The 15,530-nt window shown below is 37.7% G+C and overlaps 1 protein-coding gene across 2 annotated transcripts; it reads right to left on the bottom strand.

Annotated features, from left to right (window-relative positions):
- Nucleotides 1–930: 930 nt before the first annotated feature.
- Nucleotides 931–14,531, bottom strand: arhgap31 (Rho GTPase activating protein 31). 2 transcript variants are annotated; one of them, XM_042009055.1, is made up of 12 exons: nt 14,114–14,531; nt 10,606–10,708; nt 10,098–10,242; nt 8,959–9,041; nt 8,745–8,852; nt 8,501–8,643; nt 8,199–8,406; nt 7,910–8,031; nt 7,120–7,176; nt 6,300–6,941; nt 6,044–6,204; nt 931–5,685 (listed from the first exon to the last, which is right to left on the bottom strand). In XM_042009055.1, exons 1-12 carry the CDS (start codon nt 14,211–14,213, stop codon nt 3,646–3,648), a joined length of 3,912 nt encoding a protein of 1,303 aa, XP_041864989.1. In that variant the 5' UTR covers nt 14,214–14,531; the 3' UTR covers nt 931–3,645. The 2 variants fall into 2 exon arrangements, with proteins under 2 accessions (XP_041864989.1, XP_041864990.1); XM_042009056.1 differs by having other exon boundaries at nt 6,044–6,192.
- Between the last annotated feature and the right edge of the window lie 999 nt (nt 14,532–15,530).

Below are 15,530 nucleotides of genomic sequence, written 5' to 3'. Positions count from 1 at the left end.
CCGAGGCACAAACCAGTGTAAACAGGTCTATATATGTTCCACAGCTCAGTGGCGCCTAGAAGGTGTAATATGGAGCAGGAGCGTCATCTGGTGGCAAACACCGTGAGATGATCAACCTGGCAGTGAAACACACGGGATTTACAAAACAGAGTTTGAAAGAACATTTAAACTGAGACAGTGGCTCACAGTGCTTTTTCTGTTAAAGCAAAGTATGGCTGATAGGAACAAACAAGCACACATGCAACGTGGTCTGGAATCACATTCGATTAAGGGCCCCATCAATCTTGGGGGCCCCTTAATACTCCTCATTCAGGCAGGCAGCAGCACCACAATCTTAACATGCCGCTTCCAGTGAGGTGCTTTGTGAATGAGGAGGGGAAATGTTAGGATTTTTTTTAGAACCTTAATGAAAAATAGAAATGTTTACATCCTGTCAGTGGTGAAACTTCTCATTAGTACTGCAGTTAAGGTATGGATGGACTAACCAGACCTCACTAAGACTTTATTTAGAAAACATCTTTGAATATGTAGAACTTGTGATTTTGTGCTTAAGTGTTAAAGCTCAAAAACTTCATGTAAGTATTGAGGTAAAGATTTCAGTACAGAAAGGCTCTGAGAAATGTCAAGGGGTAAACTGATAAAATGAATTATTTGTACTATTTAAAGACTATAAACAAATGTGAAGTTTGCTTAACTCATCCAAAACATGGCAATAAACAGTAAAGTCAATGCTCGATGGCATAATCTCAGTGGGTTCTTATTTACCAGTACAGTTTTAACAAATTCAAGCCCAAATCAAGATGTTGTTTCCCTTAAAATGCATTTGGATGTGGCTTGAAGTCTGAATACACTAATTCTAGTTTTTACCAACACACAGTATAATAAGAAAGTCCAAGAGATTCAGCATACATCTGAAAAATAAGTTCTTTAACTAAATCAGGATTGTTTCTTGAAGTCATTTAAAAAAAATACTAAATACCAAGTCATCAGCTTAAAAACTTTTAGACCAGTACAAGTGTTTAGGAGTCACCATTACCTGAGGAGAAACTGGCTTACACAATCTGGTAAAAAATCCATGGAACTACAACACTCATATTACTGTCAAGCATGTGAGTTTTACATTGCCATGAACTAAAATAATTAAAAAGGTATTCGTTCACAATCAAGACATACCAGACAAAATGCCTTGACGGATAAAATTAAATAAATTTCAGTAACTCTAAAGTATGGTTGTGTTACCATCCTGCTCCAGGTTTTTTTAACCACCAGTGGAACTTCTAGATTGCACACAGCAGAAGACATATTAATTCTACAATAAACCATAAACCATTCGCTGCAGTTAAAACTGGGTCTGGCTAATTTGATACTTTGGGAATAACTCTCCCAAAGATCTGACCTAATTACCAAACAAAGCAGCTGAAAGTCATCTGATGATCTGTTAGAGATATGCTAACTTTGTTGAAAAGTCAAATTCATCTCAGCAGGACAGCAAATTTGATTGAACCTACCAATTTTACCATGAAAAGTCCAGCCAGAGTTCTGCTAGGTATTGTGCAATCTTTCTGAAGTGATAAAACAGGTCAGAGAAATCCGAGCAAGCCAAATGTTACCATGGAATTTGTGTCCATTGTCTTATGGATTACTATCAGTTATGACAAGTGTGTGTATACCATCAAGGTGGACACACACAAGGTGGACACAAACCTTAAGTAATGGGTTTGTCAAATGCCAATGCCAAACAAAACTCTTCCTGAGTTGGATGTTATAATAAGTTACAACTCAGCACATCTATTGAGTTAAATGATATTTCAGATTTTTTTTATTATTCTCATAACTTGTAGCAAAACTGATCAAGCATCTTATGTACATTATTTCAGACGCCACCATCTGACAATTAAGGCAAAACTGTGATCTCAATATTCTTAATTCAGAAAATTTTCCTATGAATACACTCAGTAACATTCAGTTAAATCATTTTCAGAATCAACAAGTATACAGAAGTTACAAAAAAAAAAAAAAAAACGCAACATTTTCCATCCGACTTTTTACTCATTCATCCAGAACATCTAAACGTCAGTATAAAACCACTGTCACATCAATCATGTCCAAGGTGTCTTAAATACACTGTAACATTCAAACTGTTGCGTTTATAGGTCCCCTCCCAATAGTAGCATACAAATAGGGGATAAGATAAAGAGAGAAGAAAATTGGACATGGCATAATCTGACTTTGACTTTCAAGCACCATCAAGGTGTAAACACAATGAATACAGTCAGCATGCACAAAGTCAAACTCCAGTTTACTGTCTGATAAGCAGCTCCAGTTTCACTTTTGATAATATTAAATCATCAAATGCCATTTTTTATCTTATGTAAATGAAAAGCCACTTAAAAAAAACTGCCACAAAATGCACAATAATTACAGAAAATCAAGATATGTTGGAATTAAAGCCCTTCTCTGGGTAAATAAGCTTAATTAAGCTGATATATTTTAATTTAAAATAGGAATTTTCATTTTAATATTATTTAAGGAAAATCACATTGGCATCACCTTACCACAGAGCCAGCCTCTACAAACCAATATAAGACATCAAATAAACATAATATATGTAAATCATTACAGGAATAAATAAACTCAATTTTAAGGCTGTTAAACTATTAAACTGTTCTAACATCAGCATTTTGGTTCAGATTTTTCACTTTACATCTCTCCATTCATAGTTATGGAGGACCAAATATCTGAAAAGGCCATAATCTCAAGCTGCCACATCACTGACCGACACAGGATGGGCTTCTTTGTTTAAGATAACTTCTGATTCTTGTAGAAGTGACAGCAAACACATTTATATAAGACAGGAAAATATTGTTATGAAGTCTTTGCTGGGCCTAAGCAGAAATTTGTTCAAATTCCAGATGAGAGGCAGGTAGTTTCTGGTGAAAAAAAATTATTTCATCGGCTTTAACAAATAACAGGGAACTGATTTTTCTGGATTCAACATTTTTAGGTACAATGAACTACGCAGTGGACAACATGATAAAGGTTTTGATTAGGATATGGGGACAGAGAGGGAGAAGAAAGGACCTACAGTTTATATTTGCACTATCTTTAGTCCATAATTTTCTTTAAGATTTGCTTTAAGATTTCTGTCAATCAACTGTTGCCAAGGTGAAAACCTGATTCTTATATTGTAAATGCTTTCTTATTCCTAATTGGTAAGTAATCAAATTTGACTAAAAAGCTCATATCTAACATCATGATCCACTGTGACTATACCACAGATATATGTGATGGGGTAAATTTTGCACATCTCAGATTTACTGTAACTTGCCATGGGGGATTATCTGGAGATAATTTAATGAATATTCGATTGAAAGCAAATAAATCAACAGAAAATCAAGGAAAAACAGTAAAAAAATTAATAATTGAAGAAAAAAAAAATCCTTAGTCGCTTCCCCAGATCTCAGTCTTATATACATCTTGGCTCCTTCTTCCTGGTTTTTAATTATTTTATTAGAAATAATGCTTAATAATCACTCAAGAAATTATTTAATCACCGGAAACTAAATCAACATCTATATCTACCCTTCAGATTCCTCATGTGTTCTGTTAACAACGTACGCTCACAGACACTGAGTGCTCTTGCAGTCACTCAATCTGTCTGTGGCTCCTGCTGTCAAAAATCATCGACCTCCTCTGAGGCTGGTAGAAGCAGCTGGTTGATGTTTCCAGTCTCTGTCCACTTTTTGGAATAGTCATTTTGTTCTGAAGAGCGATCCCCTCAGGCGTCCTAAAATTCTCTGCTATCTCTTTAGAAAAGACATTCACTGCTGATGTGTCATTTAGGCTCTTGATGGATGAAAGGAACTTTCCATCGTCCCCTGAAGGTGGATAGTCCATTATGGGGAAAGGTGGGCTGAGCAGGATAAGGCTCTGGGGTCTCTGCCTGTTTCTAAAGGATGGTCTTTGCAACAAGTTCCCTCTGTTGGGTCTGGGACAATCTACAAACACTTCCAAATTGGGAATGTGTCTCCTGGTTATGACAGGAAGTTCTGGAGTGGATGTGGTCTTCCCAGATTCAGATGATTTCTCAACATTTGCATGTTTCTGGTATTTGAGACCAGGCTCTTTATTTTCTAGCTCCTCCTTTGGATCTGACATTGTGGAAGGAGGGGCAGCATTGCTTGGGTCCACACTCATTTTAGGACATTCCTTTTCTTCCTTCACCACCTTAAAATCATTCTCCTGTTTGGATTGAGGTATCTGACTGTACTGCACCTTTGGAGGGATGACCGGCACAGCTTTGGCTTGGCATGTTTTTATCATGAAGGCCGTCCGCACTGATGACACGCTGACTGGGGCAGAGTTTCGGCGAAGAGGAGCCTGCCGATCATTCAGGAAGAGATCCAACTCAGAGTGCCCTTTGTCTACAGTTCCAGATGAGGCTAATGATCCTCTGTGAGGGGAGATAAATTCTAATGAGTTACAATTTTGCTGATTAGAAATATCTCTTATGCATCGATGCCCCAGGTCTAAGTTAAGAGAATAGGGCCTGTGCTTGGATGAATAATTCTCTCTTTTCTCTGACCCAGCAGCTTCATAAGACATCTGTCTGTAAAATCTCTGAGATGACACTGTATTCTTCTGTTTTGTTGTGCTGCACTTTGCCGTTTGAGATTGTGTTGAGCTGTTGTTCAAACTCAGTCGTGTAGGTTTGGTCGGCATATATCCCCACTTTGTTTCTGGGTTACTGTTGACACTCTGAGGAAAGTTTCCTGAGAATAGTTCAGTGCTCTTCATGAGGGATTGTTTGGTACTGTCAGCTGAAGGGAATGAAAGCTTTCCAACCTCTGAGCTCAGAGATTCTCCGTTTGAACTAAAGGGTGACAGCTGATTAAATAATTCTTCCACATCAGGTGAATGCAGAGGACTGGTAACCCACTGCTTGGTTAAGCTAAGATCCTCCCAGGGCTCAACCAAGTCCAGTTCTTCTGCGTTTCCCCCATAGACCTCTTCATCATCAAGGACTGAGAGCTCCAGGGTGTTGCGTTTCTGCTCTAAACACACTGAGGGCCTCTGTCTGGCATCCATCTTTGCTCCATCATGTGAGATTTTGTCATCCTCTTGAGGAATTTCAGGTTTCTGTGATTTGATGCCTACATTGTTTGAACTTGAGAAACTGGTGACCTGTGGAACATCCTCTATTATTAAAGGATTTATAATATGATCCAAACTGGTTTCCTTAAAAGGAAGCTGGCACTGTTTGCTGCAAACTGGTTCTTCTATATTTGAGGGCGTCATTTTTCGCTGTAGTGGCTTCTCTGTGTCATTCAACATGTCAGCAGGCCAGTCGTTTTGAGCGTTTCCACCAGAAATAACATCAAAGTTTTTGTGGAGACATAACAAAAGGTCTGATTCTGAGGGTTGTTTCTTTTTGGGGTCAGATCTGGTGGCAATTACACGCTCACTCAGAGCAGTATTAGGTGACTGCTCCTTACCCAGCAAAGACAGCGATGGAGAGCTGCGACTTCTCTTTGACTTAACATCCATTGTTAACTTAAGGTTCCCACAAGTGCTCATTGAGGCAAAAACTGGTTTAAAAGTCCCGTGTAGCACACTGATTTCGGGCTCAGTTATCTTCAGTTCTTGATGTAGATGAGACCGCATTTCTCTTCCAGATTCTCCATCCTGAAAAATGATGAAAGACAGACATTAACAACAAGAATTAAACTAAATAAAATACAAAATCCACATTAAATTTATGAGAAAGTGTCTTCAAATTTAAAATACAGTAAAGTTAATTTAAGCTTTAAATTAGAGTGTTTTGACTTGGAGATTCTTGAAAGTGGCAGAGGTGTGAGGAAACAGAAGCAACTTCTTCTTGTATTTATCTTGCTATTTTACACACATACTACAAGCTTCAAGTACCAAGAAAAATGTCTTCCATGTGTAAACATACTTGGCAATAAGGCATTTTAGTTCATAATTAATTTCATATAAACCAAGGTTTCAGCCTCATTGACAACTTCTGGATTAATTTATTTACCGGTTGGATATATGTGGGCTGATTTTGCTGGTCTTCCCCAGAAGATGGCGCTGTAACTTTGCTTTGTCTTGCATGTGCCCAGGACCGTGCTTCCAGTTCAGAAATTTTCCTTCCTCCCGGAGTTTTTTGCATCACTTCTTTCTTTGTATCTGGAAAAACAACAAAATGTTGTTTCATTACATCTAATTACACTTGCATGAATTAAACACAAAGCAGAAGATTTTTTTTTAAATGTGACAAAGGAAGATGGTCTCACCCTGTGGTGACACTCTGGAGGTCAGCACCTCAGTGCTTTTCTTTTCTGTTCCTTCCTGCTTCTTTGGTTCCAGTAGGGGGAAAGTGTTACTCTTTCCAATTTTCCTGATCTGCTCCGAGGGCTCTTTGCAGGGTTTCAGAGCAGCTGCTTTGTCCTTGCTGTGCCCTCTGCATGGTGTGCTGTTTGAGCTGATAACAGCTGACACACGTAAGGGAACAGACACAGCAAAAGGCTCAGATATATTGACTGCTCTGCGCTGATGCCTTGGCGAGGACTCCAGTGGGAAGAAGCTTCCTGGGAATGAAGGCCGTGAAGAACTTTGGGAGGAACCTGAATACAGCATCCTCCTGTTTTTTGGAGAAGTGGGCTTGTACCCACTGAGTTCATCGCCTTTGAACACCTTAAGTTGCTCTGGCAGGGTTTTCTGAGGTGGTGCTGAAGCACCTGGTAAGTCCTTTTGGTTTATGCCAGAGGTCCAGCCAGCTGTTGCCCCACCAGCTTTCTTCCCTTTAAACTCCCACGTTTGGTCATGCTCGCTCAGGTCATAGAGAGAGTCAGATCCAAGAGTTCTGGATTTTACATCCGGAATAAAAATACTGCTGTGTCCACCAGTTGGACTATTGCTTCCTGCTCTGTCATCATCTGTGCAATAAAAATTATACAAGTGATAACAAGTCACGAGGTGTTGCATCCATAACTGATGTAATGCCACTATTCCATAATATATTACAGATTAAGTTTATATTTAGCAAAATTACAGCATAGTAAATTGCATCTTTGATTAGTCCATGCAAACAAACACACAAGTATTTAGCCCCACCTGGTGGTAAGGAACACAAGGATTCCATGCTTCTGGATGGCCGAAGAGCTGCCTTTTCTGCAAAACAAATTAACAAGAATTATGTTTTTAAGTCTTTAGTAAAGTAGGAAATCACATTTTCAGCCTTCAAATGTCTTGACAAAGTCAGAAAAATGCTATTTAATTTTATAGTAATGAGGAAATCTAACAGCTCATTGCCTATGAACAATTTTGGTTTCAGACAGTTTCATACAAACTTGTCTTCAAAAAGAATCCCATTTAAAAATATCCATCAAGAATTTGGTTAATTATAATGTTCTTAATTCTTATTCCTGCCCCATGGAATCAGCTCAACTTTGAGTTGGGATGTAATGAGGTTGTCTTGCTAAAAAGCCCATTTCATGTACTATTTATCTTAAGATTCAAAATTTTATTTTGGTGTATTTTTTTGATACATGTTTCAATGTTCAACAATCTATTGTCACTTTTTGTTCATAATGCTTTACTTTTGCAATTTTGCAGTCCTTAAATGAGCAATAGGCCATAAGATGGTGAAGGATAAGGAAAACCAGAAAAAAGCTAAATATGACCTTGTTAAAACATATAGTCTTTTCAGTTCTCCTGGAAATGTCATCTAGAGTCTCTTCTAGCAACCATTATCTAGCCTTCCTTTATCTTTATTCTGATTCTTTTCCTAATGTTTCCCATCTGTCTCCCAGAGTTTTTTTTTTATCTTCTCACTCTTTGTGTTAAACTGGAGTAACAACATGTACATTTAGTGTTGCCCCTTTTACTTTGCAGATAAACTTACCTACTATCCCCTGTGCTCTTATGAACACACTACCATTGCGGCTCAGTTTTCCCTTTGAATCCACAGACCTCCCAAGGTTGAAGATGGACTTCCACTTCTTTGATTTCCCAGAAAATTTTCTCCTTACAGACAGACAGAGAGAGAGAAAGATTATAAAGCTCAGTACTATCTCAATGTGCACTGTCAGACTTTCAGGGTTGAGGAAACCTCACCATCACTTTCAAAACTCTACTCAACTATATATATTGTTCAAAATGTTAACCATAGTTGAACTGAACCTAGATCTTACTTGTTGTCTGAAATGTCTATGACAGTGTGATAAAGTGTGGCAGTGCTGGTATCAGGCAGGCTGTTCTCTCGCTGACGTTCTTTATGCACAGGATGGTTGGGACTTAAGGAGCGAGCCTGGGCTTCTTCCAGGCTCATCAGTTTCATCGGCCCACCCTGGCCACTGATTGGGAGTGTGGCATACTTCTCCCCACACACCAAACTTGGTCCTGCAGAAGAATGATGTGTTAGTTTCTATAATGGTAAATTTGTTCATGTTTTTAGTATAGTAAAACAGTTTGTTCACACCATTGAATATTATACCTTCTTTGGGTTTAACTTGCACAGACGCACCGCTGAAGATCTGCTCTGTGTGGTTTAGAATAAACTCAACCACTGACTGCTGTTTCCGCACCTCCTGGAAAGCCATGTCTCCATTACCAGATGACGCTTCAATATCCTTTGATCTAAGGAAAAAGAAAAAGAAGTGTTGCAGTCATGAAGATTTTCAAGATATATCAAAGCATATGGAACACAAGGTTCATCTGTGAAATTAAACTAAACTTACCTTAACAGATTTGGAGCCCATACCAAGGCCAGGTTGCGTGTATGCATGTTAGTCTGTGTGCTTAAAGTGGCAAGGTGGGCCAGGTGCTTAGTCAGGTACTCCAGAGTTCTGAGATCAAACAAAGTTAAATTATTCATCAAGTGAAGCAAAAAGGACCCAGTTCTCTTTGTCTTTTCAGTTGTTTTTTCATGTAGAGAGTGAAAAAGAGGGTCACTTGAAATGAGGAGTTGGCAGTTCTTTGATGACCTCCTGAATGTGCAAAAGCCTCTCATGATCTCCATGAACCGAGACAGCCTCCTGGATATAAAGCAGAAAAAATAGCCCACATTTAGGATTTAACATCTGAGCCTGGTGTTTTTGTAATAATTATAATAATGGATTAGAAAACACTCTGTTATTAGGAGTATGGAGGCAAATTCTAAGTTGTCCTCTTTATTTGTCCATACATCTAACACTGGGTCGCTGCCTAACATTCGTAACACATCTGTACTGCCAAACTAACATGACTAAAGTCCAAAGTACTGTGCATACTCTGCATGAAAATAAGTATGTTACAAAGCACAACCCAATTATAGACTGATTTTATTACTGGAGGGAAAAAAAACGGTCTTGATTTGTTATCGTTTTATTCATTTGCTGATTAAGGGGAAGTTATTTATTGTTGTTGTTTTATTTTTTTCATTTTCTAAAAATACCAGATGCCTGGAATTTCCAGGGACAGGCTCCTCGAGATGTGTGAATGCCAAGATAAGCAAATGGTCCATCGAGGTACACAGAACACTACAGAAAGCATGAACCAGGTCTGGTATTTCCGTCTGCTTTCTCCCCTGCTCCTGTCTCTTTCATGTCTATATTTCATCCAGAAAGGGCACCCATGAAGGCTTTCTATAGTACCAAATGTAGAGACCATGCAATCCAAATTTTGTCCACATAGATTGCCAGTTAAATTTTAAATTTACCTTATAATCTGATTATCTTTTAATGCTTTTGTTTAACTGTTGCATCTGTAAAAAGCTTAAACTTAAGAGCCAAAGTCACCAAATACAAGAAGTTTTCATATTTATATGTTGCATCAAAACATCCAGTCCATCAACCAAATTTAATGACTAATTAGGGGTGAAATAAAAGTTTTGGTGAAGTGTGATGCTCAGTGTTATTTGCTTACAGCTCAGTTCAAAGCTGAGATTATCCTCCGGAAAAATGATGACGTGTTTGTAAAGCACTATCACAAATACACTGAGTGACCATGTGAAGCAAATATAACTCACTGACTGTCACTAATTACAATTTGTAAAGTATGACTGTAGAACAAATCTGCTGACTAACCAAAGTAGTAGATGTTAGTGTACTCACAGTGAATTTGCTGTATAGTTCGTAGGTCAGCAGAGGATTGGGTAGCTCCCTGAAGTACAGCTTACATAAGGAACCCACACAGTGGATGTCCTGGAGGTACACTTCCTTTGTAAGGTCAGGGCACGCCTCAGAGCAGAATTCCTGCCTACACACAAACACACACACACACACGTAGCTGAATGCTTGGATTGTTTAGCACCTCGGCTAACTTCAGTTGCAGAATGACTTGTCAGACTGAAGCGTATCTATCTGACTAATGTTGTTGTGGGGAAACAGAGCAATGCATGCAATACAAATCTAAGAATAAAACATGGTTTTGCCTATTTGCATGACTTGTTTATCACAGGATGTACACCAATAGTTATGGTAGTGAGACATCCAGAGGTCAATGATTTTAAACTTTCTTTGTGTATTTGCTAATACTTTCTGGGACTCAATGCACATGTATAGCATCATCCAAAGATTTTATTAGAGAATCAACATCACTGTACAAGAAACACATGAGTACCTGAGACGCTGGATATTTGAAGTGACCCCTGACAGTCTGTAGATCCCGTCCACAATCCCATACTTCTCAATAAACTCTGCGCACTTCTTCAGGACCTGGGGAACTTTAGTTAAAAAAAAATAGTGTTAATTATAAACAGTTAGTAACACTTATGTACACTTATTTTCACTTGTTTTTGCTCTCTTGCAATGCACATCTGCACAAAAGCAGGGGAAAGAAACAGCTGTAGGTGGAAGAACAGTAACAGCGCACATAAGATTTACTTCAAGGTATGTAGTTTGTTCCACCATGGCTGTTTTTTATTCCTTGGAGCCGGTGATTGTAGGTGGACTTGGACAGGAAGTTAAAAATGGTTTGTTTGTTTCAGAGGAAAGTTGACACACCCAGTCCTTGTAGCTGGTATTACTTACGACATTTCCTCTAATAGAAATTGCTTTTTGTAATGTTACCACTGACCTACACTGCTTTCTTAACAACAGTGCATCACCTTTAATAAACAACTATTTGGCCTGTTAAAAACCTTAACAGATTTGTTTCTGGTTTTCTAGTTTCTGCGTATATTCCAATCAGCTGGCAATGATTTCTTAAATTAATTAAATTGAACTACTGAATTGACATGCTGTTCCTTTGATAAAGGTTTTCCTGTATTTGATGCACACATGAATGTAAAAGCAACCCACTGAGTTATTTCAAATGTGGAGGAAACAGAGATTCTGGGTTTGTTCTGTTAGCGGCTGCACTGTGTGTCTGTGTGTTTTTAAGGGTTTCACATGAACACGAATCCTATAAGTAATTCTTAAAATAATGTTTTGTTTTATATTGCTTCATGTTTAAGTGAGAATAATGCCAACATCAAATTGTATCCCACATCTTCAATCTCTGGCAAACTGAGTTTAATCCTCTCTGTACATTACTGAGTAATTAATTATGCTTCAGCAGTGGTTCAAAGATGTTTTGTGGAAATTATGACAAACTTAAAAACAAAAAAAGAACCCATACATTTTTGGAATACAGACTTAAGGTCAGACTGAAGATAATTCCAGAAGTAAATGTCTTTTGTAGACTTTTCTGCTTTCTATTCTTGTGTTTTGGTATTGAGTTAACTATCTGACATAAATAATGTCGAATTTGTTTAAATGAATGTTTGAATATTTCTGGTAACAGTTTATTTCTTACTCCTCACCACAGACAGCAACTAACTACTAGTTAAATTCTCATCTTTTTTACTTATATAATTTGATTTTTAATTGCCTGCCTGTGGTCAAAATCTGCATGATGAACTGTTCTGAGGTTGTCACTTAGTGTCTATTTATTTCTGCAATGAGGGAAGATTTCTTAACAGAACATAGTTTGAATCTGGACTGATTTTTTTTTTGTTTGTTCCTAACAATAATACTAGATACTAAAAATTAATCCCAAAGGGGAATTTGTTTTGTTGCTTTGTTAAGTGAAAACTAATCATAAAAAAGAACTAAATGATAAAAAAGACAAATATATCATGCACTCCATTATTAAATTTGAATGTGAATCTTAATACGGAGTCAACAAATGCAACTTGTTCCTACATGCTGTTGCTTGTGATTGGCTTTACTAATCTTTTTTTCATGTTGTGAGGTTTTTTTTACATATTTAACAGTAACATTATTACTTTCTGAATTATGCTTCTTTAAAGTTTTTGCACATAATCTTCTTAGAACATAGTTCAGCTAAAAGATTATGGGGGAAATCATTTGTTAATTTTCAGCTCTATATTTTCTTTTGATCTGCAGATCTTGCAGAAATGTTTGCTTGTATTGCTAATGTTGAAGTTTGACCAGCAAACATAACTTTGTTTAGCAACATAGTGTCTTATTCTTAACTTTTAAATCTTCTTTAAAATCTTAATCATTGATGTTCGAGCACAAAATTTGATGGGAAGCATCAGAGAATAGCAGACAGAGATCTGTAGCAGCAAAGATTACAGCAGGATTTTTCTGAAATATATGTTATTTGGCTTAATGTTTAATTTAGTTTTTCAATTTGAAGCCATAAAAAATACTGGCCAAGATTCTACAAGTTTAATTTTATTCTGTTGTTGTCAAATTATCACACACTGTATCTCTGGAGTACAAGAAATGCCTGTAATACTAATCTAGACTGTTTTGTTCCAGTGGTTATATACACATCCAGATACTGGATGTGTACTAAGGCATAACAGATACACAGAAATGCAGAACCAGCATCAGTTTGTCACAGCACTGTGACTAAGTTATCTGAAGTCGGAGCTTTTCAGAGCATTCAAATTTACTTGTACATCACTTTTACATGTGTTTGCTACATAATTTGACAGCTACAACAGTACATTTTATACTTATTATATAACTTACAATTAAAAGGAAAAGGAAAATACTTTTATTAACAATAAGTTTATGTATTTTCATTACTGCCCCTCAGACAGATGGGGGTCTGCTGAGGGTTTTTTTTTTTTTAACTGTTTGTTTTTACACTGGAAACATGAGAAAATGTTTAACTTAAAGTTGAGAATCCTCCAACTTATTGTGTATGAGTTTATTTTATGTGAGTGAGACTTTACAAGAAGAAAGAAATGGTGAAAGACAGAGAGAAGGAAAGATGGATTGATTTGATGGCTACTTAAATGTTCTCATCCAAAGTTTGTGTTGCTCTTAGTTTGTCAGTGGTCATTAAATTACACTGAAAACCGAAAAGCACAATATGTCTACCGCTTCCATGACATAGTAGTATGACCCACACCTCCTCCCTCACTTCCTGCACTGAATGCCCCGCCTTACACTGAGCCCAGTCTAACAGGTCTCCCATAAAGTTAGCCTCAACACAGCTATTCATATGTTACTGCATGTGCCGTTTCTACTAACCCATCCCCATTTATCATACCAGAAAACTGAGATTATGGCTGTAAAACAAGATGTCAGAAGCTAGAAAATTACTACATAATTAAATAAATATATTTCAAAGAATACAAAAAAACATAACTTTTTCGAGGATATCTGACCACCTAATATTTTATGATGCATTTTGTTTGTTCTTCTTTTTTCTTGTCTCATTATTGTCTGTCATGTACAAGTGGCAGTTCCGGCCAGCCGTTTGTAAAGACACAAACCTTGTCATAGGAGCTATGGTCACATAGGAAATTGACACAAAAAATGTAAGAGCCACACCCAAAGTCAATTTAATGCAGCCAATGGGTGAATGAATGGCTTTACTAAATGTAAAACAGATATATTCCCATAACACACATATTTAACCTTTCCCCAAAAGATGTTCATTTACTTAAGGTCCTTTGTTCAACTTTTTAAAACACAATATCTGTGTATAACCTAAGCTTTACCAGCCTTAATCCAAGTAATGAGTCCTAGAGCTCAACCTTCAGTCTGAAAGTTACCCTCTGAGTCTGAGCCGAGTAATCACTGAAGGAAATATTGTATTGTTTGATGAGAGCTGCCTGTAAAGGAGCTATAGATATGAAAGAAAACCAACAAAAAAGTTTTACCATCTTGTCCTGAACTCTGGAGATGCTCTATTAGGTCACAGCCGAACACATTTTCACTCCCTTTTTTTTTAGACTTCTGCTTTGTTCCTTTATTCTTCATGTGGCTCCAGTTAGTAGTCCAGATGATTAAAACAAAACGTTCCTTGAAAGCACAGCGACTGATCCATATGACCTCGAGAAAGATTGAGATGGTAGGTCAAAAAGCAGCCACATAGAAATCCCAGCAAACAGCTCCCAAATGTCTGCATCCGCTCACACTGACAAACCACACTGTTGGAGGCTGAGAGCAGAAGTGACGTCACTTTTGAAACTTGAAGTTCTTTAGATTGTAATTACTTCACGCGATGACCCTAGAAAAGACATAGTGTTGGTGTTCATTTGCTGGGATGTGGCAGTCCTCTGCTTTATCTTAGGCAGATTTGCAGAAACAGCTTTAGAATCGGCTGGTTTCCTGTTGTTTTTTTACCCCCAGCCAGTCTCACTCTGCTTCTTTTTATCTCCTCCTCTTTTCCTTCATTCCACAGTGTTCCTTTCAGAGGCTCTTCTGTAACTGAGACATACAAGCATTAATAGATGCAAGGCACCTTGAGAACATCACTTTTTATGTTTATGCACTTCTCCCTTTAAGAAAGATTTTTTTTTTTAATATTCTGAGTTTAAAGGCGGACATTTAGAAGTGGTGGGGCAGAGATTTTTGAAATGCTGAGACGATGCAAGAGGGAGGGGAGGTAAAGTTAGAGGAGGAGGAGAACAGCTGACTTCTATCTCCCTCTCCCAGTTGAGGAATTACTGACCTTTTTATATTCAGGTTTTTTTTTGTTTTTTCATGTGCCCATACTTGGGGCTAACGGGAAAGCTGCTCTCGGCCTTCCTGAATGCTCCCAATGTATACACAGTTTCCTGTGCAAAGAGCCGGGCTCAAAAACAAAAACAGACGGGTTCTGAAGGAAGAAGGAAGTGGGAGGTGACTGAAGTGAAGGTCTGAAGGGCACAGATGGGAAATGGGGGGAGAAAGGGGGGCTGGCGTGACGAGATGTACAACACATGGTTCTTGTTACTAACTGCTTTGCAGTTTATCTTTTTCTTTATGAATTGGACTGCAGTTTTAGTTAAAATGCCTAATCAATGAACAGAGTATAGTGATGATGTTATTATAGAAAGTAAATCATGGTTTCCTCCAAAACTCCACCCATATGTTGAGTAAATATAATCCAATTACATCTCTGCATAGGAATGCCATGCCCGAGAAATATTATGTAGTACTCCAGAACATCCCTCACATCTGTAGCCTTCTAGCTGTCTCACACAAGAAAATGACAGATCTTAAAACGAATACTGAACAAATTCAGGTTTGAATTTTTACAGCCAAGAGCAACTAAACTTTCTGTGACATGATCCAATTAGCATATCTTTAATC

This window comes from Melanotaenia boesemani, chromosome 15 (assembly GCF_017639745.1).
Source record: "Melanotaenia boesemani isolate fMelBoe1 chromosome 15, fMelBoe1.pri, whole genome shotgun sequence".
NCBI classification, from domain to species: domain Eukaryota; kingdom Metazoa; phylum Chordata; class Actinopteri; order Atheriniformes; family Melanotaeniidae; genus Melanotaenia; species Melanotaenia boesemani.
The sequence above is the reverse complement of the archived record's forward strand: the minus strand, read 5'-3'. Positions and strand labels throughout refer to the sequence as shown.

Coding starts and splice junctions, on each gene's coding strand:
- arhgap31 (XM_042009055.1), bottom strand. CDS start 14,213: ATGAAGAATAAAGGAACAAAGCAGAAGTCTAAAAAAAAAGGGAGTGAA. Junction 10,243..10,605: donor TCAAATATCCAGCGTCTCAG/GTACTCATGTGT, acceptor GTTTGTGTGTAG/GCAGGAATTCTGCTCTGAGG. Junction 5,686..6,043: donor AGCCCACATATATCCAACCG/GTAAATAAATTA, acceptor ATCATTTTTCAG/GATGGAGAATCTGGAAGAGA.